The sequence below is a fragment of the Moschus berezovskii genome, chromosome 2 (genome assembly GCF_049115385.1).
Source record: "Moschus berezovskii isolate FMDL1 chromosome 2, NW_MosBer_1.0, whole genome shotgun sequence".
Taxonomy (NCBI): Eukaryota; Metazoa; Chordata; class Mammalia; order Artiodactyla; family Moschidae; genus Moschus; species Moschus berezovskii.
Window position 1 is genome coordinate 129,990,056 of NC_142461.1, and position 25,721 is coordinate 130,015,776.

Below are 25,721 nucleotides of genomic sequence, written 5' to 3' on the forward strand. Positions count from 1 at the left end.
CCCATGACCTGTTCTGTGTACCAAAGAACATGGCAAGGAGAAAGGTACATTTATATTTATGTACAAGTATGCAACACAACCTCAGGCGTGTTTTATAAAGTATGGTCCAACACTTGCCTAAAGGAAATTACTATGTGACTATTTCCTTTAGGCAAGTGTTGGACCATACTTTATAAAACACACCTGAGGTTGTGTTGCATAACTATTAGTCACATTTAAAAATCAAAGTATATGATGCAATTAAGTACTATACATTCATATTAGATATTTCAGTTTATATACATATCCCTGCACAGGATTAAGAGCTTTTAGGTTCAAATTCAAAATTACTGTTTTAGTACTTTTTAAACTGTTTTTAAAATCCAAACAATGCATTTATACTCTTGTCTTGTTCACCAAATTCTTTAGCACATGATACACAATATGAGGAAGTCATGTCTCTGGGCAAAGTTTACTCATCATTTCATCTCATCTCATTCATTCCTTCAACATTTTATTGATGGCTTACTAATTGTCTGGCAAGGTACTAGGACTTGTGAATATAAAAGAAAAGGTCAACGTTCAGTTCTCAATCCTGCTCCAGGGCCTGGGCGGGGTGGAAACCACCAATAGCAAGCTAGCTCCAAGAGACCTCAAGTGCATATTCCTTCTTCCAAGTCTAAAATCCTTCAGCTCAGTTCAGTCTTTCAGTCATGTCTGACTCTTGGTGACCCCGTGAACCGCAGCACACCAGACCTCCCTGTCCATCACCAACTCCCGGAGTCCACCCAAACCCATGTCCATTCTGTCCGTGATGCCACCCAACCATCTAATCCTCTGTTGTCCCCTTCTCCTCCTGCCCTCAATCTTTCCCAACATCAGGGTCTTTTCAAATGAGTCAGCTCTGCATCATGTGGCCAAAGTATTGGAGTTTCAGCTTCAACATCAGTCCCTCCAATGAACACCCAAGACTGATCTCCTTTAGGATGGACTGGTTGGATCTCCTTGCAGTCCAAGGGACTCTCAAGAGTCTTCTCCAATACCACAGTTCAAAAACATCAATTCTTCGGCGATCAGCTTTCTTTATAGTTCAACTCTCATATCCACACATCAATACTGGAAAAACCACAGCCTTGACTAGACAGACCTTTGTTGGCAAAGTAATGTCTCTGCTTTTTAATATGCTATCTAGGTTGGTCATAACTTTCCTTCCAAGGAGCAAGCGTCTTTTAATTTCATGGCTGCAATCACCATCCACAGTGATTTTTGGAGCCCAGAAAAATAAAGTCAGCCACTGTTTCCCCATTTATTCGCCATTAAGTGATGGGACCAGATGCCATGATTAGTTTTCTGAATGTTGAGCTTTAAGCCAACTTTTTCACTCTTCTTTTTCACTTTCATCAAAAGGCTCTTTAGTTCTTCTTCACTTTCTGCCATAAGGGTGGTGTCATCTGTATAGCTGAGGTTACTGATATTTCTCCCAGCAATTTTGATTCCAGCTTGTGCTTCCTCCAGCCCAATGTTTCTCATGATGTACTCTGCATGCAAGTTAAATAACCAGGGTGACAATATACAGCCTTTTTGTACTCCTTTTCCTATTTGGAACCAGTCTGTTGTTCCATGTCCAGTTCTAACTGTTGCTTCCTGACCTGCATATAGGTCTCTCAAGAGGCAGGTCAGGTGGTCTAGTATTCCCATCTCTTGAAGAATTTTCCACAGTTTATTGTGATCCACACAGACAAAGGATTTGGCATAGTCAATAAAGCAGAAATAGATGTTTTTCTGGAACTCTCTTGCTTTTTCCATGATCCAGTGGATGTTGCCAATTTGATCTCTGGTTCCTCTGCCTTTTCTAAAACCAGCTTGAACATCTGGAAGTTCACAGTGCACGTATTGCTGAAGCCTGGCTTGGAGAATTTTGAGAATGACTTTACTAGCGTGTGAGATGAGTGCAACTGTGCGGTAGTTTGAGCATTTCTTGTCATTGCCTGTCTTTGGGATTGGAAGGAAAACTGACCTTTTCCAGTTGTGTGGCCACTGCTGAGTTTTCCAAATTTGCTGGCATACTGAGTGCAGCACTTTCACAGCATCATCTTTCAGGATTTGAAATAGCTCAACTGGAATCCCATCACCTCCACTAGCTTTGTTCCTAGTGATGCTTCCTAAGGCCCACCTGATTTCACATTCCAGGATGTCTGGCTCTAGTTGGGTGTGAGTGATCACACCTTCGTAATCCTACACCAATAAACTAGGAATAAGGTTTTGACTAATCTGACGTAGTTTAAAACGATTATTACGGTTCTTTGCCCTGCCCATCCTTTCGTGGTCGGCTGAAGATCAGCTTTAATACGACTCGCCTGGAAGAGGCTGTGCTAGCATTCTGAAAGTTTATAATTAAGTTCAGGGTTTGTGTGTGGGCTAGAGTTGGGGAGGAAAACGACCATTAATTACAGAGCTTCGTCTGTGAGTGCCTGAGGGCTTTAAAGTACCAGAAACATGAGAAATGGACAAAGAGTTGCTCATTTTTAAATAAAAATCGCACAAGAGTTGCCGGCGGAATCCTGCTGCCCTTGGCACTCCGTAGGGCGCGGGCGGGTTGGGAAGCTCGAGCATCTCCTCCGTCGACCATCGTTCACCCCCCACGTCCCCACCCCGGTTCTGGGTCTGAGGCCCTAGGCTAGGAGCGCTGCCGCTGACCCGGGCTCTGAGGGTCTGGGGCCTCGATCCCCGTTCTTGGGACAGGAGGTAGTAGCCAGCGCGCACGGAAGTGTGCTCGGCTCGCCCCAGTCCGAGGCTGACTCTCCTCCCCCACTTCCTCCTGCGAGCTGGCTCAGCCTCCAGGGCGGCTCCTCCTCCCGCTCTGCCTCCTCCCACTGGCCGAGGCAGGACCCGGGCCGGGGGGTGCGGCGGCCGTCCCGGCAGTCCGGAGCCCGAGGCGCGACGCCGAGCGGCCGAGCGGGAGGGAGGCGGGGGCTGCCGCGCTGTGTCCCCGCCCCACGCGCCCCGCGCGCACTTCCCGGGCGGCCGCTCCGCAGCTCGGCCCTCTTTCCTGCCCCGGCGCTGCCCGGGACTCGCGGGGGAGCGAGCAGCCGGCAAGTTTCGGCGCGCGCAGGCGGCGGGCCACGGGCTCCGTGCGCTCCGGGCGGGGTGGCCGCGGCTCCGGGCTGGGTGGCCGGGGCTCCGGGCTCGGCGCCCCGCGCGCACTTCCACGATGGCTTCTCTGCCGCGGCGACTGCGCCTTCGCCCCCGCCGCCTCCTGCTCCTTCTCCCCGGAATCCTGTTGCCTCTTTGCGGCGCCTTCAATCTAGATGTGGAGAGTCCTGCGGAGTACTCCGGCCCAGAGGGAAGTTACTTCGGCTTCGCGGTGGACTTCTTCGTGCCCAGCGCGTCTTCGTAAGTGGCCACACTTGGAAGGGGAGTTGGCCCCCTCGGCCATCAGGCGCACCCACCCTGCGATTTCCCATAGGGAGCGACCTCTGCAAAAGATCCCGGCGTCTTTCTGTCCGTTCCTTCTAACCTTCCCACCCCCTCACTGGGCGAGTTAGATTCTGGGTGGATGAAATACTTGGGGGAGGTGAACCCCCCGTACTGCTCATCACCCAGTTCCCCCTCCTCCCTTCCTCACAGGGAGCGCTTTGAGCGGACCTGTGCTTGAAATTAGGGGAAAGAGGGAAATCAACAAAGGCTAGTCCGGCGGAACACCGCGCAACCTCTGCGGGCGCCCTGGACTTGGTCAGTTTCATCTCCGGGCTTCTTTCTCTCCAATACCGGTTAAAGTTAGCCTTTCCTGTAGTCGTCTTTTTTTGCTTCACAGACTTAAACACTCGTGTTTTTCGCTCTCCCCAAAGCCCGCCCTCATTCTTTACGCCTCTCAGTCTGATTCTGTTCCTCCTCGTCTGCTCCTTTTCCAGACATTCTGATGACTAAAATGACCATTCTGTCGCAGGAAATTCATTGTGCCTTATCTCTGAGACTGTCAAACCTGTGCACGTTGGAGGCTGAACAGATGAATTGAATGTGTCATCTGTTCTTTTTACAGAGATCCATTATTTGGGTCATTGTTCAGAAAGAACAAGGGTGTTTGCTGAGTTTTCACTCACTACAGATCGTTTAAGTTACGTTTCAAATTGCCAACGTTTCGTGTTGCACAGGATTTGGAACAGAGTTATTGTCATTATTGGATTAAAAGTTGTCTCTCACGTCACCAAACGCTGACATCATTCTCACCACCCACCACCTTTTTTAGCGTTAGAAATACTAATTTAATCAGTGTTCACTGGCTGTCTTTTGATGTTTAAATCTTGTTTCCAACAGGGAGAACTGTTCTTAGCTCTTACAAATCGTAGGAACATATTTTTGCTTTTTTCTGTATTTTAAAGTATTGCTTTTTGGGGAGGGAAAGGAGACTAATGTTAATGGTCAGTGCTTTTTAGAACCATTTTTTCCTATTCATACATACCTAATTTGAGGATGATTAAGTATTTTTCCTTGACTCTTAGTAATATTCATCAGGATTTATTCTGAGAGTTGCTGATTATCATTCATTTTGGTGACAACCTTTGCTGCAGTAAATCTGTTGGAAGCAGTTGGTGGAAACTAGACCTCGTTCTTCGTAGTGAACTCAATTTTGTTTTCTCCAGCGTCATTGCTTTTTATGAGACCTGAGCACAGGTTTTCCAAAGTGATGAAAATAATCATTAACTTCAGGAAGCATTTACTGCCTTCTCATTTGATGTAATCATATTTTCAGCCTTTTTTGTTATTTAAATTTCTTTTTGTCTCCAGATAGTTTTAAGTGTGTGCCTTTATATTGCAGAGGATGTTAGTTGCTTTCAGAGTGCTCTTAATAATTCTAATAATTTTGAAAATACATGTTGTCTTTTGTCAAGAGTTACAGCAACAAGAATTAGCATTTAAATACTTTCACGTTGATGGAGTGTTTTGCAAATATTGCTCTTAACTCTCTGTCAACCTTCTGAGTTTAGTGGTGTAAAGGTGTGTGATGAAATAATAAACTTTAAGTGTTTCTACCATGGAAAATGCAGTAACGTTGACTGTTGGCATGACATATTTCCCATTTTTTGGTTGCGAGACTGGGTGTCTAATTTGTGACTAGTCATTGTAGTTGTTGAATATACTGTGAGTTCACAGGTTCACGTGATCTCCCACTTGGGCCTTTAATGGTAAGGTAAAATTGAAGTTGGTTTGGTTTCCTGTAACATTTTGAAACTTTCTTCACGAACTTTGTTACTAATAGACTAGTGAGCTCTAGAAATAGCCTAATTGAAAAAAAATATAAAATCATCTTTGAGATTAAAAAACCCCAAAATATATATAAACAAAGGTGTCTACTTCTGAACTTTTCAGATTTAAAAAAGATTTATGGAACCTTATGCTTCCCTGGTGGCTCAGTGGTAAAGAATCTACTGCCAGTGCAGGAGATGTGGGTTCCATGCCTGGTTGGAAAGATCTCCTGGAGAAGGGAATGGCAACCCACTCCAGTATTCTTGCCTGGACAATCCCATGGACAGAGGAACCTAGTTAGGCTACAGTCCATGGGATTGCAGAGTCAGACATGACTGAGATGAGTAAACAACAGCAACAACATGCTTAATTGTGTAGAAAGGTACTTTTAAAGTTTAATAAGCATTGGAATCCCAGGTGCATGAGAATGCCATTTACAGTATCAGCAGCTGCATTTATTGTTGTGTTGTCATTTGGTGTGATAATAAACATCTAAAGGGAAATAAAATTCACGTTAAAAAAGGTGCTAATTAAAAATTCCTTTCTTCTGAAGGAAGAGTGCCTGGATTAATGAGGAAGCAATGAGGTCTCCTCCTGCTGCTTCTGGTTTGTGAAGGTGTCTAAATACCTTTGGCAAGCTATAGGACTGTTTTATGTCTCATTTTTCTTGTTACAGAAAATTATTACCAAATTATATCCCTACCCTAATGAAAACTAATGAATCAGTGTTCATACTAAGCAAAAATACTAAAGTGACTTCAGTAAAATTTCTCCAGAAATGTCTTAGGTTTAAAGTGAAAAGTCAGAAAAATTGTGATTTGAGAATTATGAAAAATATAGAAAACAAACTTATGATTACCAAAGGGGAAAGATTGTAGGGGAGAAGGATAAACTAGGAATTTGAGATTAGCAGATGCAAATTACTGTATATAAAATAAAACAACAAGGATTTACTATATAGAACAGGAAACTATATTCAATGTCTTGTAATAAGTTGTAATAAGCTATACTGGGAAAGAATACATGCACACACACATATATATATAAAACTGAATCACTTTGCTGTACACCGAAACTAACACAACATTGTAAATTAGCTATGATTCAGAAGAAAAGGAAAAGTAATTATGAAAAATAAAATATTGGCACTCCCTATTTTTTTTTCTGTATGCATTAATTTATGGTGACTATAATTGCCAAACTTATATAAAGTTTAAATAGTGTACACAGGCCAGGAAGCAAAGGCATGTTTTTCTTATGGAGAGTAATTGAAGGAGTTAAAAATTACACCCTAGGCTTAGTTACAATAATGGTATTTTACATTGGTTGACCTATTTTATAATTTACAAAGCACTTCTGCTGTGATTTCTCATTTTGCTCTATACCACAGACCCCTGGGGGAAGAAGGGAAGCAGATAAACTCATTCTTACAGATGAGGGAACTGAGGCCAGACACGTTTGCAGCTTTAAGTTGTTTGAGTGGGATGATGTGGGCTAAAGTGGAAAAGATGGGAACAAAAGGCAGGAGAAATGAAATTCAAATTCCATTTCATTTTTGTGTTCAAATTTTAAGAAGAAAATAATAAAAAGTTTTCTTATTCTTAAGGTATGTTATACAATTATCATTTTACATACATTTTGAAATAATGCTATAGTGAGCAACACTAGATTATAAGGCTTACTTTCCCCCCATTAAACATGATTGGAGCTTTATTTACAGTTACGTCTTGTCCTGTGACCCCAAAGACAAGGTTTGGGTGGATGTGCCCTGGTCATAGACCATCCTGCAAAATGGTTTTCAGTCCTGACTTCCTGTTTGCAACAGCTGGAGAGCTTTTAAAACCATTCTGCTTCCCTGTCTGCATCTTCCATCTCAAAGCTCAAACTTTATGTTCAACAGCCTCTGGATCGTTTCTCCTTGACTAGGCTGCCTTACCTCAATTTGACAAAAAAGAAAAGGAGCTTTTTCACTAAGTGATGTCAGTTGCACCTCTGTTTCTATTAATGCTACCTTCATTCTCTCTGTTGCTCTGGAAATAATTTCATATTCCTCCCTCTCATTTTCTATTTTTCTGTATCTCTCCTACTGCACACCCCTAATATTAGTCAGTGATTAGTCACCAGGCAGAAGGTCCTAGAAGTTCTTCCTTGCTAATGTTGCTTGCACCCATCACTGCTTTCCACTTGTGCTTTGACGAGCTGTCACAAGCATGGTCTGTGGTACTCAGGTCATCACCCTTTTGCTCCTCATTTAGCTCTTAGACCTGCAAAACATCTTACATGTTTCTAATAGTTTTCTCTTTCTGAAGCGTCTTTTGATTCTGGTATTCTGCTGTTTAAATTTCCTCAACAATGTTCTCATGACCAGAGATGAAGTCCAAACTGCTTAACTTGGATGAAGGCCCCTTTCAGTCTGTCCCAGTCTGTATCTGCGTTTAAAAGCTTACATCCTATTTCTCCTTGCATCTTTGTAACCATCTTCACAACCTTTTTGGAGAAGGAAATGGCACCCCACTCCAGTACTTTTGCTGGAAAATCCCATGGACGAAGGAGCCTGGTGTAGGCTACAGCCCATGGGGTCACTAGGAGTCGGACACGACTGAGCGACTTCACTTTACTTCACAACCCTTTACCAAATAGCACAGGTTATTTTCATGAACTGCACATGGTGTGGCTCTGGCTATATTGGTTCTTTTTTCTTATCAAAAATAGTATACATGCATAGATTCTGTCAGTTTTATTTAGAAAGCAAGTCCTATGTTGATTTCTCCTGATTAAGGCCCAAGGTGTATAGGATAGATATTATGGAGGAAAAGAGCAAATACCTAGAATTTATAGTTAATGCATCTGTTTTACATCATATAAATGTTGATGTAGCTGGTTTTTGTTTTTGTTTTTTTTTTTGATGAGAAGGAATTATAGCTCTGAAATAACATTCAGACAATATTGTACACATTTCTGTATAAATAATTTTTTGGAAGTTCCTTTTGGTGAAACCTCAGTGGTCAGCCAGAGTCAGCCAAAATATATTCAACATGCTTTATCATGGAGAAGTCGAAGCTGAAAGCAGCCAAATAACTTATTTGGAGGGTTTGAAAAGTGTTCTTGCCATTGTTTGGCCGGTTGTCTCTCCTTGGTGGTCAAGGTCATATTCCCTGAAGCAGCTGCCCTTCCAGTACACTTTGGGTTAGAAGTGCACCCACAGGGCATCCTCCTGCCTGTCTCCTCAGATCCTCTGTCTCTCTCTCACATCCTCTTCCCCTTCCTCTCCCTCCCTCCCTCACATCCCTTTTTAATTTCCTTTTCCTCCCCCTCTTTTGGCTTCCTCCTCTCCTCTCCTTCATTCTGTCCTCCCTTTGTTTCTCCCTTCTCCCTATCTGCTGGCCCGTCCTCTCTTCACCTGCTTCCCCCAACACACATTGTACTTTTTATATTTTAGAATTTCTTGGCATGATATTAATAGCCTGCTCATATATGTAAACCTTAATTTTAAAGCCATTTAATGAAAAGAACTCAAGTCATTAAGTGAAAATGGGGATTCTGATACTGTTTTGCGGCAAACTTTCTGGTGGGAGATGGAGGCTATCAGGCAGTTGCAAGCACGTGAAACTAAGTTGCTCAACCTCAGATTTTTGCTGCTTATCAGAGAAATCTCTGTCAGCCTCTACTAACTCTGTGTATCTTCCCCAACTCTCCACCATTGTCGGGAAATGTTGCAAGCCAACTATTTTCTACATTCTTTTTTACCGCTCTCCTGAGAGCTTGCCTTTGGGTTAATTAATGACCCTTTGAGAAAATTGAGGAAAGAAAAGCTCTTTTAAAGAGAGATTTTGACTTTTATTTCTTGTTTTCTTAGGGAATAATTTTATTAATAGTGGTTTTTAGTTCTGATGTCATGATCTTGTATTTTTATGCTGTCACATTTTCTAAGTTTGCTTGTATCTGTACTATTCACATTCAGAAAATTTCTCTTTTAAGTAATTGTAGTGGGCATTATTATTTCCATACAATGGAAGTGGAAACTGAGGCTGAGAGATTTACAGTGACTCTCTTGAATGATTTATATTGGAACCTTTAGTCCCAAACTGTCCATTAGACAGTGCTGCTTATATCACATTTTTTTTTTTTCCTGGTCTGTCACTTCTTTTACTTTAATTAAGCTGTTGTAGACATTCATTAAGATATTTCTAGATGAACTTAAGTAAAAATGGTTTAATTATTTATAAGGTGTTTTATTAATAGGCTGTGTTTTGTTACTGTGGCAGAAAGACACATGACATAAAATTGTCCTCCCAACACATTAACGGGCTTTTCCTCTCTGATCTGTGTTGCTCTTATAGTCTTAGTTTTCTCATATTGTATCTTTTGCCATCCTGTACTCTTTATTTCCTACAAATGCTTAATTTTTTTCTCTTCCTTTTAGGACTTAACATTTGTCTAAGGCAGTTTTACTGTTTTTAATCTCTTCATTTTTCTCTTTTAGAACTTTCTCTAACACTCTTAAAAGCAACTTAAATATCATGTTGACACTTTGCACAAAGAACTTTATTTCTCAGCTTTTTTCCCCTCCCATTCCTCCCATTAATCTAGCACTTAGAAGCTGAGAATGCGCACACATTCCTTTTATATTATTCTACCATTTCTGTGGCATTTCACCAATGTGCAAGACTGCACATGAAGGTATGCTTAGGAAAACCTGATGAACACCCTGGTTAGCACATCTAATTACCGTCACTTCATGCCCATAATGTGCAAATGTCTGATGAAAAGCAGCAGCCTTGTTCCTGGTCTTATCCAAGGAACTCGAGCTCTGAGCTACCAGTAGAGTGAGTGCAGTTTCCATTCAGAACTCTCCTACGGAGCCCTTTTTGCTGTCTTTACTGAAGCCCGTGTCCCCTACCAACTTCCCAGCCCTCTCTGTCTCTCGTGCCAAGTAAAGAAAGTATCTGAAATCCAAGATTAAGAAGCGATATGTTACAGAAAGAATATTTTACAGATGTTTATTGAAGGAGGATTTCTGCATTCTGCAGGGGTTGGTGATAGTGGAGGTGGCTTTTTATGTATGGCTGTTAAAACTGAGACTTACAACTATCATATGTACTTGCCACTCAGTTGTCAATTTGAAAAGCTTATTTAAAGCACTTGGCAGTACAAAGATGAATTAGGGTATCCTTCATTCATGGAAGTAGTTTATTGTAAGGTAGGAAGAAGTGCTTTGACAACAAAATTATTAAAGATTCTGTAGTGTGCTGTGTGAGGACAGTTCAGAAATGAGTTTGCTTGTGGGTTTTTAGATAGATTCTGAGAACCAGCTCTTCTGTCCTGATGTCCTGGAGTCTATCCTTTATCCACAACACAAAAATCATAAACCACATCTGTGCTCGTATTACCCTTATTAGGGCTACTGCAGGAATGATCCTATGACTTTTTAGGTATATATTTGAAAAGTATACTTCTCAGAAATACTTTTTTTTTTCCTATCTTATACTCAAGAATCATTTAATTCAGATGAGGAGGGGCAGTTTTATAATTTTGTAGCCAAATTTTTGACCTGTTGAAAGGCAGATTTCATATATATATATGTGTATGGATGTGTGTGTTGTAATTTAACTGTTAACCAGCTCTGCTATAGAAAAGGAGGGTAGGATGATAAGTGAGCTGCTCTCTTATTCATGGGGGTTAAGGGCTCTCTTACTCAGCTTCTTTTTTTTTTTTGCTTGCTGAATGAAAACTTAGCTGGCTATGAGGAGAAAGAGCCAACATTGGTGTTTTACTGATGCCAAATATGACTGCATAAAACTTTATTCAGCAGGGTGTGGCTTGGTTGGGAATTTTGTCTTTTGAGTGTGGAGTTTTAAGATAAGTATCTGAAAGCAAGATTCAAGTAATTCACGCAGCCAGCTCTTGACTGGTCTAAATAGGATTTGGCAGATACCATCCAGAAGAAATGAAATTGATAAATAAAAGTTAAAATCAAAGCATTCCAGTACTTCCCCAAAATCAGTTTTATCACTTTTCCTTTGATGCCATGATTAACTTACAATAAAATATCTTTTAGCTCAAAAAAAAAAAAAAAGAAATCAGAGCATTCCATATTTAAGATGTAGGTTTGTTCATAACTTCAGAAAAAAGTGAAAAGCAATTGTGAGTATTTTCTTTGCTGGAAGAGTGAAGTGGCTTAGTGTTTAACAGGGACATGAAATGATAGTGGTGGTAGCATTTATCGAGGGCCTTCTGTGCTTGACCCCGTCCTGCTTTCTTCTACAGTTCATTTGGTTTCCGCTCAGCCTCTTTTCCGCTGTCCTCTTTCTCTGACTCCTAAATGTTGTTGCTTCCTCTCTCTGGTCCTCTCCCCTCAGGGCGAAACTCTGCATTCCTAGCTGACTTTCTCACCGTGTTCTCTCTAGGCCAGAACGCCCCTTAGAGCCACTGATCACCAGGTAGGTGTCTCACAGGTGTTGCAGGCTGACGTGTTGGGAACTGAGTTCTTGGTTTTCCTGTGAAACACTCAGCCTGCCTGTTGCATCCCTACTCTCTGCTTTTCTGGCACAGTGTGTGGTTCTGTCACTCCTCTGCTTCAGAAGGAAACCGAGGTATTATTCTCTCATCTCATCTTCCCTTTCTACCTTCGTCAGGCCACCAGCTCTCCCTGTCCATGCTGCTGCAGATGTTTTCCAAATCTGCCCGTCCGTCTCTTCCCCCATCTGCCCTACCAGTCGCAGTTACTGTCACCTCCTCCCTCTGCTGCTGCAAGTCTTTCACTTTCCTTGTTCCATTTTTGCCCCCCTCCCCCTTTGTTTCCCCTAAGGCACCAAATTTCATTTTCTTTATTAGATGATGTCTTTCTCTTGCTTTAAAAAAAATTCAGAAGCCTCACATGGATCTTCACAGAAGATCCGAAAGTTTTACTCTGGCTGAAGGACCCTGCATGATTTAGCCTTGGCCAAGCGCCCTAGTTTGATTTTGTGCCATTCTCAGCTTGCTCTCCTTCAGCTGCTCCTCTTTGTTGTAAGCTCTTTACTGCCTTGCCTCTGTACCTCTGCCTGGGATGTTCCCTTCCACCTCTCCATTGTTGTCACAAAGTCAGGTCTGACTCTTGGTGGCCCCATGGGCTGCAGCACTCCAGGCTACTCTGTCCTCCACCGTCTCCTAGAGTTTCCTCAAATTCATGTCCCTTGAGTCGGTATTGCTATCGAACCATCTCTTCTTATGCCGTCCCCTCTCTTTTTGCCTTCAATCTTTCCCAGCATCAGGGTCTTTTCTACTGAGTTGGCTGTTCAGTAGAGCCACTCATCAGATGGGCAAAGTATTGGAGCTTCCGCTTCAGCATCAGTCCATCCAATGAATATTCAGGGTTGATTTCCTTTAGGATTGACTGACTTGTTCAACCTCTGCATCCCACTCCCTTATTCCCTTAACTCCCAATACACAAGGCACTCTCTGGCAACTTCCTTCTAATCATGTACACTTCACTGTTCAGTTTAGCTCAGTTGCTCAGTTGTGTCTGACTCTTTGTGACCCCATGAATCACAGCACGCCAGGCCTCCCATCCATCAGCAACTCCCGGAGTTCACTCAAACTCATGTCCATCGAGTCAGTGATGCCATCCAGCCATCTCATTCTCTGTCGTCCCCTTCTCTTCCTGCCCCCAGTCCCTCCCAACATCAGAGTCTTTTCCAGTGAGTCAACTCGTCGCATGAGGTGGCAAAAGTATTGCAGTTTCAGCTTTAGCATCGGTCCTTCCAATGAACACCCAGGACTGATCTCCTTTAGGATGGACTGGTTGGATCTCCTTGCAGTCCAAGGGACTCTCAAGAGTCTTCTCCAACACCACAGTTCAAAAGCATCAATTCCTCGGTGATCAACTTTCTTCACAGTCCAACTCTCACATCCATACATGACCACTGGAAAAGCCATAGCCTTGACTAGACGGACCTTTGTTGGCAAAGTAATGTCTCTGATTTTTAATATGTTATCTAGGTTGGTCATAACTTTCCTTCCAAGGAATAAGCATCTTTTAATTTCATGGCTGCAGTCAGCATCCGCAGTGATTTTGGACCCCCCAAAAATAAAGTCTGACACTGTTTCCACTGTTTCTCCATCTATTTTCCATGAAGTGATGGGACCAGATGCCATGATCTTAGTTTTCTGAATGTTGAGCTTCAAGCCAACTTTTTCACTCTCCTCTTTCACTTTCATCAAGAGGCTTTTTAGTTCCTCTTCACTTTCTGCCATAAGGGTGGTGTCATCTGCATATCTGAGGTTATTGATATTTCTCCTAGAAATCTTGATTCCAGCTTGTGCTTCTTCCAGCCCAGCGTTCCTCATGATGTACTCTGCATATAAGTTAAATAAGCAGGGTGACAATATATAGCCTTGATGTTCTCCTTTTCCTATTTGGAACCAGTCTGTTGTTCCATGTCCAGTTCTAACTGTTGCTTCCTGACCTGCATATAAGTTTCTCAAGAGGCAGGTCAGGTGGTCTAGTATTCCCATCTCTTGAAGAATTTTCCACAGTTTATTGTGATCCACACAGTCAAAGGCTTTGGCATAGTCAATGAAGCAGAAATAGATGTTTTTCTGGAACTCTCTTGCTTTCTCCATGATCCAGTGGATGTTGCCAATTTGATCTCTGGTTCCTCTGCCTTTTCTAAAACCAGCTTGAACATCTGGAAATTCACGGTTCATGTATTGCTGAAGCCTGGCTTGGAGAATTTTGAGAATGACTTTACTAGCGTGTGAGATGAGTGCAATTGTGCGGTAGTTTGAGCGTTCTTTGTCATTGCCTGTCTTTGGAATTGGAATGAAGACTGACCTTTTCCTGTCCTGTGGCCACTGCTGAGTTTTCCAAATTTGCTGGCATATTGAGTGCAGCACTTTCACAGCATCATCTTTCAGGATTTTAAATAGCTCAACTGGAATTCCATCACCTCCACTAGGTTTGTTCGTAGTGATGCTTTCTAAGGCCCACTTGACTTCACATTCCAAGATGTCTGGCTCCAGGTGAATGATCACAGGATCGTGATTATCTTGGTTGTGAAGATCTTTTTTGTACAGTTCTTCTGTATATTCGTCAGTGTACTTAGAGGTAAATCCATTTGTGACTTTACCTGCAAGAAATCTTTTCTCCTGGTTCTGTAAAGATAACTTCCTTAGATATACCTTTATCTGAAGAAAATCTTTCCCCTGTATTCCTTAGAGATAACTTTCCTTTATCTAAAGAAGCTGTCCTCTCCCCATACCCAAATAATGTCTCTCAGCCAATTGTTGGTTTCTTTCCTAGCACTTGTAATAGTGACTAATTTTCTTTGCTAGTTTCTTGATTTTCCCCCGAGGGAATGTAAGCTTCACTGAGAGCAGGAAACAAGATGGTTTTATTCACCCTGGTTTCTCTAGTGCCCAGATCTGTGCCTTAGTAGTGGAGACACTCAATCTATATCTTTTTCTGAATGAATAGAAACAGCTAAAGAAAAGACCTCTTTTACTTAAAAATCTGATTCCTGATTATTTTTGTCTTTTGCTAATTTCACCCTTTTAAGAAATTGAATAGTGGTTTTGTTCTTTGACCCGAGGTTGATTAGATTAATCCAGTGAAAAGAGAAATTTGTTAGTTGATATAAGAAAAAAATTGAAGTATGTAGTTTTAAGACAAGATAAGTTTTCCCAGTGGAAAAATGATAATATTTAGAATTACCATACATTAGAATCATTTATTTTTTTTGAACATTCAGGATATAGAATGTGTAAAGTAAATCGTTAAAAAAAAAAAACCCACAAATTAAAACAAAATGTCCCTGTCTTCAGCCAGTATATATTTTTAACAAATTTATTGAGCTATAATTGACATGATAAACTGTTCCTATCTAAAGTGACAGTTTGACTGCCATAAGTTTTTAGTTGCTGACAAAGGTCCTATAGTCAAAGCTGTGGTTTTTCCAGTAGTAATGTACAGATGTGAGAGCTGGACCATGAAGAACGCTGAGCACCAAAGAATGGATGCTTTTGAATTGTGCAGGAGAAGACTCTTGAGAGTCTCTTGGACAGCAAAGAGATCAAACACGTCAGTCCTAAAGGAAACCAACCCTGAATATTCGTTGGAAGCTCTGAAGCTGAAGCTCCAGTCCTTTGGCCACCTGTTGCAGAGTTGACTCATGGAAAAGACCGTGATGCTGGGAAAGATTGAGGGCGGGAGGAGAAGGGGCAGCAGAGGATAAGATGGTTGGATGGCATCACCGACTCAGTGGGCATGAGTTTGAGCAAGATCTGAGAGATGGTGAGGGACAGGGAGGCCTGGCGTGTTGCAGTCCATGGCGTTGCAGCAGAGTCCGACACGACTTAGTGACTGAGCAACAGTGACAACAACGCTGCAGGTGCCCTATAATCTGTTAGTAGATTGAATAAACCATACTGAATATATGTATGTAGAAGAGCACCGGGTGAATAAGGAAGATGGATTATGCTCTCAGTGAGTGGTTTTTAAAAAATATTTGTGGATAAAATGAGGAGAATGATTGCTTTTCCTGAATCACGAGAGACGGTTTATGCTTTGTGTCACTTAAAGTCTTTGTCTTCCCATTTCACTGCAGCAGGATGTTTCTCCTGGTGGGAGCGCCCAAAGCAAACACCACCCAGCCTGGGATTGTGGAAGGAGGGCAAGTCCTCAAGTGTGACTGGTCTTCTCACCGCAGGTGCCAGCCAATTGAGTTTGATGCCACAGGTAAACATTTATACAGTGGCCCCTTTTCTTAATTTCTGTTGCTTGTATTTTCCCCCATCTTTACCTCCCTCCATTTGACATATTTTAAAGCATTTAATCTTTGAAAGTACTTGCATTAGCTTAAATGTAACAATTTAATGACATATATGAGTACTTCAGATCCCCAGAGAGTAAAAGACAAATGACTTATGTGATTTTTTTTTTGGTACAGTTTTGTGGTGTGTAAAAGCCTTAATCCATTGTGTTTCTATTGCTTTAGATGTCTCCAACTTTAACTGATAATGTTAACCTGCAGAAGTCTGAGGAAATCTAATAAAATTTTTTGCCAACAGAGAGAGGACAAAAAACTTTCTCAGAAGAGGTGCAAAATATTTTATCAAAAACCAGTTGAGGAACCTTTTGTATTCAAGTAGATTTGGTTGACTTAAAAAATAATTCTTTTCTAGAATTTGTTGGGGAAATAATATGATTCTGATAACAAAGTTTTCTCTACAGGGACAATTCCACTGTGGTGGTAAGGAGAAAAATAGGGTAAGATGAGAAATAAATAATTAAAGTTTTTCACTTGTATAGGTAAAATAAAATATGCATAAGCCTATATATATTGGTGTTGGTATATTTATCTACATTTGTGAAAGCTTAGAGAATCCTTAAAGAAATAGTTTGACATTCTTCAGGTACAGTAGTTTGCATAATTCTTTAAACAGTGTTGATTTGCTGGCTTTGACAGAATATTTTAAGATAAGTCTCTGAAGAAAATTAATATTTTTTTCCATATTGTTATTTATTGCATAGTTCTAAAATATTCATTCTGGGAATTATACTATCAGTAAAACAGAAATCATGATATGGACTGTTCCGTTTGATATCATGATCAGTGCCAAAATGAATGTCATTAAGCCAGTTCTTTATAGGAATCAGGTCACGTTTGCTTTTTTCCATTTGAAACCATCTTCATTAAACCTTGTTTTTTCCCCCATATATATGGTATTTGGAAAACTCTAGGAGTATGTTAAAAGTTCAGTTTTACCACAAATAGAGAAATATATCTGATTAAGGGTATTATTGGTCAGGGCTTTTATGGCTTCTAACAAAATATGCATATTAATGAATAAAACTGTTGAACTGTTCAGATATATCTCTGTATTCAATACCATAGGTTTTGTGTAGTGCAAGGTAATTTATTAACTGGTCTTTATTGAAATTTGTTTATTGAAAAAATTTCAAACAGTTTAAAAGAGTAGACAGTGAAAAATGGATTTGCTCACATCGGCCTGCTTAGAGGCTACCACTTTAAACAATTTCTTTCATCTTCTTGCTGCTGCTGCTGCTGCTAAGGCACTTCAGTCGTGTCCGACTTTGTGTGACCCCATAGATGGAAGCCCACTAGGGCTTCTTAAATTTTAGAATTTTAGAATAATTCTAAAATTCTTCTTAGAATTTTCCTATTCCTACATATCTATATATCCTTTAAAAAAAAAAGCAACTCACGAAATAGGAGTGTTCTATATATTACCGAGGCACCTGAGTCAACCCCCTCTGCCTCCCAATAGAATCTCTTGTATAGATTTACCTCATTCTTTGCCAATCATGCTAAGGCTGAAACTCCAGTACATTGGCCACCTCATGCGACGAGTTGACTCACTGGAAAAGACTCTGATGCTGGAAAGGATTGGTGGCGGGAGGAGACGGGGACGACAGAGAATGAGATGGCTGGATGGCATCACCGACTATGTGGACCTGAGTTTGAGTGAACTCCGGGAGTTGGTGATGGACAGGGAGGCCTGGCGTGCTGTGATTCATGGGGTTGCGGAGAGTCGGACACGACTGAACTGAACTGAACTGAACTTGCCAATCATGGCGATTATTCAGTTTTCTGTATATACAGTCCATATGTTGTGCCAGCAGGCAGGGTAGTCCACGGGTTCCCCCTGTCAGCATCCTAGGCATTCTGGGCACACAGTGGGGTGGGGAACGGTGGAGAGGAGGCCTGGCGGGGCAGATGGAAAAGAGCCAGCACCACCCTCTGCAATTCTCCACGCTTCTTCCGCCTGGTACCCTTGCTGTTTGTTCTCTAGAGCAGCCAGAGTGATTCTTTTAAAATAATATTCAGATCATAACATTCCCTTTCAGATTCCACTGAGTGGACAGATTCCACTTCATCTGTCTCACAGTTGCTGAGAGGACTCTTGAGTATTCCAGCCCACCGTTTCTGTCTTTACCTTCATGCTCTTCCAGCCTCACTGGGTCCCTTTGCAGAGGTTTGTAAACAGTAGGCATATTCTCACTTCATCTTTGCCTGGACTGTTTCCACTGCCTGAAACATTGATTCCCCAGATGTACATTGGGTGCCCCTCCATCACCTCCTCTGGGAATTCCTCAAATGTCATTTTCTCAGTTATGCACTGACCTTCTTATTTAAAATTCCAATTCCCGCCTTCCCACTGTGTGCTTCCATCATCTTCCCTGCTTTATTTTTTCCTTAGTACTCACATTGCTGTAGAAGTTATTTATTTTTGGTTAATTTGTTTTAGCTATCCTTTCTTTCATATAGGATATTGTTTTTATCTGTTTTATTCACCACTGCAATCCCAGGGCCTAAAACAGTGCCTAGCACAAGTGGTACCCACTAAATTAAATAGATGAATGAATGAGTCATAAGAGCTTTTCCTATAGTGAGGAAATCGCTAAAGTCCTTCAGTTGTACATTGACATGTATGGACTTTTTGTTCTATTTTTTTTGTCCTTGTTTATGATAGTTCTCTAATCATTTTGTACAGCCTCTTAGACTTCTCTTAAGAATATACAAATTGTATTTTTTCCATTACAGTTTTTATCCAAATAGTGTTTGAATTTAAGAAAACAGGACAATATGGTTTTCAGTCATCTAGTTGTAAACATGCATATCTATCTGGAACTAGCACCATCAGACTGTATCTTGACTGTGGAAGAAATGCTTACAGCTTACAGCATCCTCCTGAACTTTCCTCACACCTCTGTTCCATCCTAGCCCAAATACATCAACATCTGTGCACCTTTGATGTCTTTTGCCTTTTCCATTATCTCAAGAGAGATAGTGGCATTTCTGTTTCCCTCATCCTCAGTCTTGAGTCAGGGGAGATAGTAGCTGAGGGGATAAATGTGGTTTCTGGAAGGAAACCACCTGGGGCTTAACCCAGCCCTGTCATTTACTGCTGTTTGAGAGTCCCTTGGACTGCAAGGAGATCCAACCAGTCCATTCTAAAGGAGATCAATCCTGGGTGTTCATTGGAAGGACTGATGCTAAAACTGAAACTGCAATACTTTGGCCACCTCATGCAAAGAGTTGATTCACTGGAAAAGACTCTGATGCTGGGAGGGAATGGGGGCGGGAGGAGAAGGGGACGACAGAGAATGAGATGGCTGGATGGCATCACCGACTCGATGGACATGAGTTTGAGTGAACTCCGGAAGTTGGTGATGGACAGGGAGGCCTGGCGTGCTGTGATTCATGGGGTCGCAAAGAGTTGGACACGACTGAGCGACTGAACTGAACTGAACTTTTCACAGGTTACTAACAGGTTGCCACCCTCTCCCTGACACAGTGCTGCTGCTACTGCTGTTAAGTCACTTCAGTCATGTCCGACTCTGTGTGACCCCATAGACGGAAGCCCACCAGGCTCCCCTGTCCCTGGGATTCTCCAGGCAAGAACACTGGAGTGGGTTGCCATTTCCCTCTCCAATGTGTGAAAGTGAAAAGTGAAAGTGAAGTCGCTTAGTCGTGTCCGACCCTTAGCGACCCCACGGACTGCAGCCTACCAGGCTCCTCCATCCATGGGATTTTCTAGGCAAGAGTACTGGAGTGGCTTGCCATTGCCTTCTCTGTGACACAGTGCAGGAATGTGTTAAAAGGAATGAGTTGATTCCTATGGAGTTAAATGGAATGTTAAAACAAGTGACCTGCTTAGTGCAGGGCCAGGCACACTACGTTCACTCACTTGGGATCTGTTCTGTTGCTCAGTCATTTCCAGCTCTGCGACTTGGTGTACCGCAGCATGCCAAGCTTCCCTGTCCTTCCCCATCTCCTGGAGTTTGCTCAAACTCATGTCCGTTGAGTCGGTGATGCCATCCATCAGTCTTGTCCCCTGTCCTCCCCTTCAAGTTGCTTTATATTGTTATTACCGCTCCCTTCTCAGGGACCCTGCTTACTTTCATTTGTCTCTATGATCCTGCCCTTCCCCTATACTCCTTTTTTTATTTTTATTTTTTTAAAAAGAATACAACTTTCAAACATGCTTTACTTTTTCCTACCTGAAAAGTTAAATCGAAACAGCTTTCCCTTGAGCTCGTATCTTCTCTTAGCCATTTTCCTCTCTCCTTTTCTTCACAAGCAGGATATTGAACACTCTGCCTCCCTTTATCACCTGCCATGCTCAGCTCCTTCAATCTGGCGGCTCCCTGAACCCAACCCAGCGTTGCCCAAACTCAAATCGCTGGTGGCAGCTCTGCCTCAGTGGACACTTGATCCCGCATCCACCACTGTCTTATTTAAAGTTGCCACTTTCTGCCTGTCTGAAACCATCTTGTCCTCTTATTCCTCCTAACCTTTAAAAAAAAAATTATTGAAGTATAGTTGATTTATAGTGTCTTAATTTCTTCTATGCTGCAAAGTGACTCAGTTATATATGTATTCTTTCTCATGTTCTTTTCTATTATGTTTTGTCATAGGACATTGAATGCAGTTCCGTGCCTCCTAACCTTCTTGGTGCTCTTGTGGAGTTTGCCCTTTGGCTCTTCTTTCTTCACTCTCTATCTGTACATCGTCATGTCATGAAAAGGAGACAGGCCATGGAGTCACACAGACCTGCGTTCAAATCCAGGCTCTGCCGTTGTTTCCAGTGTTGTTTAGTTGCGCGGTCACGTCCGACTCTGTGTGACGCCATGGACTGTGGCCCGCCAGGCTCCTCTGTTCATGGGCTTCCCCAGGCAAGAATATTGGAGTGGGCTGCCATTCCCTTTTCCAGGGGTTCCCACTGTTACTTTGGGGAAACTGCCTACCTTTCCACAGCTGTACTACATTCCAGGGGTGATCATGAAAAGTTTTGCTTATTTAATTTATTTTCTCTGCTTTATTGTGTTTCTGAGTCCAGAGGAGAGTTCAGTGCTTTAAAGGGCTCCATCCTCATTTTTTGAATATTTGGGAAATAAAATTTATTGTTGTTTAGTCACTAAGTTGTGTCCAACTCTTTGCGACCCCATGGACTGTAGTATGCCAGGCTTCCCTGTCCTCCACTATCTCTTGGAGTTTGCTCAAATTCATGTCCATTCAGTTGGTGGCAGTATCCAATCATCTCTTCTGCTGCCTCCTTCTCCTTTTGCCTTTAATCTTTCCTAGCATCAGAGTCTTTCCCACTGAGTTGGCTCTTAGCATCAGATGGCCAAATAATTGAAACTTCAGCTTTAGCTTTAATCATTCCAGTGAATATTCAGGGTCAGTTTCCTTTCGGATTGACTGACTTGATCTCCTTGCAGTCCGAGGGCCTCTCGAGAGTCTTCTCCAGTACCATATTTTGAAAGCATCAGTTCTTCGGTGCTTAGCCTTCTTTATGGTCCAGCTCTCATACCTACACATGACTACTGAAAAAAACATAGCTTTGACTATACAGACCATTTTTTTCTTGAAGTGAAAAGAAATCATTCTAATATACACAGTTAATTCAACGGTGATTTCTGATAGGCATGCTTATCCATTTAGTTTTGCTTCAAGTATATTTTTCAACATAGAGCAACCTTTCTAATGAGATAGTTGAGTTGAACTGTTTATTTTTAAAGAGTACAATGTACCTTGTCCTCAAAGAGTTTTATCAACTTTAGTAACATTTTCAAAGATACCTGTGAGGCTGCTCATTATGGTGGTTCCCCCCTGAAACTTCCCATGCGGAAGATTGCAAAACAGACTAGAATCTTCCCCTTTCTGTTGGTTGCTTATATTCATATCACATCCCAGGTGGGTAAAAGGTACAGATTGAGTGGGAAATTGATTGCCTCCAATCCCAGCTGGGTGAGAGAGCTTCATTTTTAGAAAGGAAACCGAATCATGAAAACCTTCCTAATGGTGTGATTTCTTCCAGGATTCTTTGGAACTTAAGAAGGGAATTTAATCCTTGTACACAAGTACTCTTCTTACGGCTTTCTCGAGTTTTCTTCTCCAGCCATCATTCTCTAGCCAGGTGATTGATTATACTTGCTGTAGAACTGAAAGCATGAGGTCTTTTTCTCCTTTCATGATTAAAGGTGGTGATAGTCTTCTCATTTCCTACCAAATGTATCCAACCACACTCTCAGCCATGGTGGCTGCATGTCTTCTTGAACAATGCCAGCTCGATTTATGGCTTGTTGCTTCTGTTAATCCTACAGTCTCATTAGGATCTGGAAGTAGATGAGGCAGAAGGCGGCACTAATCAGGGAGATGAAGCCCCCGAAAATGAGAACAGTGTGCAGATTCTGGGACATGGCTGTAGCTGGGGGCGACCTGGTTTTCTATATAGACCTTTGTTGGCAAACAGTCTCTGCTGTTTAATATGCTGTCGATGTTTATCATAGCTTTCCTTTCAAGGAGCAAGCTTTTTTAAAATTTCATGGCTGCAGTTACCATCCACAGTGATTTTGGAACCCAGGAAAATAAAGTCAGCCACTGCTTCTACTTTTTCCCCTTCTATATGCCATGAGGTGATGGGACTGGATGCCATTATCTTAGTTTTTTGAATGTTGAGTTTTAAGCCAGCTTTTCACTCTCCTCTTTCACCCTCTTTAGTTCCTCTTCACTTTCTGCCATTAGCGTGGTATCATCTGCATATCTGAGTTTGTTGATATTTTTCCCAGCAGTCTGGCTTCCAGCTTGTGCTTCATCCAGCCCGGCATTTCGCATTATGTACTCTGCATAAAAGTTAGATAAGCAAGGTGACAGTATATAGCCTTATTGTACTCCTTTCCCAATTTGGAACCATTTTGCCTTCTTGCATTTCTTTTTCTTTGGGATGTTTTGGTCACTGCCTCTTGTACAGTGTTAGAAACCTCTGTCCATAGTTCTTCAAGCACTCCGTCTACCAGACCTAATCCCTTGAATCTGTTCATCACCTCTACTGTTTAATCTTAAGGGATTTTTGATTTAGGTCATGACTCACTGGAAAAGACTGATACTGGGAGGGATTGGGGGCAGGAGGAGAAGGGGACGACAGAGAATGAGATGGCTGGATGGCATCACCGACTCGATGGACATGAGTTTGAGTGAACTCCAGGAGTTGGTGATGGACAGGGAGGCCTGGCGTGCTGTGATTCATGGGGTCGCAAAGAGTCGAACACGACTGAGCGACTGAACTGAACTGAACTGAGTGGCCTAGTGGTTTTCCCTACTTCGTGTAGTTTAAGCCTGAATTTTGCAATAAGGAACTCATGATCTGAACTACAGTCAGCTCCCGGTCTTGTTTTTACAGACTGTATAGAGCTTCTTCATCTTTAGCTACAAAGAATATAATCAACCTGGTTTCTGTATTGACCATCTGGTGATGTCCATGTGTAGAGTCCATGTGTATTATTGGGAAAGGGTGTTTGCTATGACCAGTGTGTTCTCTTGACAAAACTCTGTTCAAGGCTGCTTCATTTTGTCCTCAGAGGCCAAATTTGCCTATTACTCCAGGTATCTCTTGACTTCTACTTTTGTACTTCAATCCCCTGTGATGAAAAGGACATCTTTTTTTTCCCTTTGGTATTTAGTTCTAGAAAGTCTTGTAGGACCATCATAGAACTGGTCAACTTCAGCTTCTTCAACATCAGTGATTGGGGCATAGACTTGGATTGCTGTTATGTTGAATGGTTGAATTTATAAAATTACTATGATGTTGACTTTATAAAATTATTTTATTTACATTAGCTCTTAGATGGTATATAGCAGATATTACAACTAGTGATTAGTATCATATTTCTAAAACTTCTAGGACTGCCCCTGAATTAGGTGAGCCCTTGTGACTTTTGCTAGCCAGTGAAACATGAGCAGCAGTATAGGTGGAAGGGTTAAGGAGTTGGGACATTGTTCTGCTCCTCCTCTTGCCAGATGCCGCAGTGAGTGGTGATAGTTTAAATGATAGAGGCTCCCTCAGTGTAGGTTCCTGAGTGAGGATGATGTGTGGCTCTTACTGACCCACAATGTATGTATATAGGATAATTTTTTGTTATTTTTGATTAATAGATATTGGGGATGCTTGTTACTTTAGCATAATGCAGCCTAACTGAATAATACATGTAGGGATATTAGAACTAAGTAAAATTATCAGTAGTCAGCTTTTGGAAAATGGTTATTAAAACCCTTTCCTATTCTGCATGCCAACCCAAGTTCCTCTTAAGTTTCTTGTTCTGTTTTATTGGGTCCTGAGTGGCTAAGTAAGTAGACATCGTCACTTTGCTGAGAATGGCCCCTGGTTGGTAAATTGAATTTAGTTTAGGAGAAACTATAGACTATTAGTACCTGGTGGGAAAGCCGTAGCTTTAGCCTTCCCTGAGTGCACTGACTCTCATAAATGGCATGTCCTTTGTGGGAACTCTGAAAGCGCTGACTGTGGGGTTTTTATAGGAGGTACCATTCCCACGGGGCATGAGGCCTGACACACTGGTGGCTGCTTTATCCACCAGATCTCGTTCATGTCTGAGCTGTCTCCTGGTGAGGCAAAGAGAAGTGCGCTGGACAGCTGTATGTCCTGCTGTACAGCAAAGTTCATGTGAGGACTCTCTTCGGGGAGGTATGTCCGGTTCAATTCTAAAGCCTCGAAATAGACTGGTGCTGAGTGTGGCCTCTGGTAGTTTTGTGAGTCTGACCATTAAATTGAGTCCTGAGAATCCCTCCTGATAGTTGTATCAACATTTGAAGTTTGTAACCGTATGAAGTACATACTTTAGGCTCATTTATTTCTTGGGCTGTTTCTCTTTAAAAACAGAATAGTGACTTTATCCCTTCTTTCAGCTAGTTCTTTCAAACATCAGCTAGTTCCAGAATCACAATAAAGTTTTTTACAGTAAGGTGCTTTTTGGAGATACTACAAATACTTGGTGTTAAATAGTGTATTATCAATGTCCTTTCCCATTCCCTTTGTCTTCCTTTTAGATTGGCTTCTGCTGTGCAGGCTGTCAATGCAGTAAGTACAGCTCGTTTTCTTTATTTAGCTAAAATTTAAACTTCTTTTCTTCTTTTTTTTTTTTTCTGGTTGTCTTACCATGTGTTTGTTTTCCAGACTAGACTGTAAATTCTCCAGACAAACTTGTTTGTGCTCACTGTTGGCGTGCTAGTGAATAGAGAAGAGCTTGGCATATGGTCGGCTGTGTGTGTGCATTTATTGCCTGCAGGTGTTGCATTCTTCATGTAAAGCAATAAAAATTGACTTTGGCTAAACTTTGCTGAATAGGAATTCATTGGCAGAATATTGGTAACTCGATAGTTTTCTGAATAATGGGTAAGAGAAGCTAACAGAGGAACTAGTAGTGTAGGGTTTGGAATTGCTGTTACTGGCTATGGGACAGCACCATGAGAATAATTTCTTACCCATCTCTGGCTTTTTGCATCACTTGCTAGAGATTCAAAGCTTTTATGGTAGTATCTGACTGAGTCTAAGGGAGCTGGTGATGGACAGGGAGGCCTGGCGTGCTGCGATTCATGGGGTCGCAAAGAGTTGGACACGACTGAGCGACTGAACTGAACTGAAGCTATATGCCTATGCCTATTGTCAGAAAGTCTGTCTTACCCGGCACAGCTAAG

General features: G+C 41.8%; 1 protein-coding gene and 1 pseudogene across 2 annotated transcripts in view; one reads left to right on the forward strand and one right to left on the reverse strand.

The window, feature by feature from the left end:
- Positions 1 to 2,893: 2,893 nt before the first annotated feature.
- The window catches only part of ITGAV (integrin subunit alpha V), a 108,826-nt gene continuing 85,998 nt past the window's right edge, over positions 2,894 to 25,721 (forward strand). Inside the window, exons 1-2 of one of the 2 annotated variants that reach the window (XM_055398928.2) lie at positions 2,894 to 3,372; positions 15,810 to 15,940. In XM_055398928.2, the coding sequence (XP_055254903.2) occupies positions 3,191 to 3,372; positions 15,810 to 15,940 (313 nt within the window). In that variant the 5' untranslated portion in view covers positions 2,894 to 3,190. The remainder of the gene's footprint in view (positions 3,373 to 15,809; positions 15,941 to 25,721) is intronic. The other variant, XM_055398929.2, reaches the window with a different exon arrangement.
- Positions 22,229 to 22,432, reverse strand: LOC148778622 (small integral membrane protein 20 pseudogene; annotated as a pseudogene).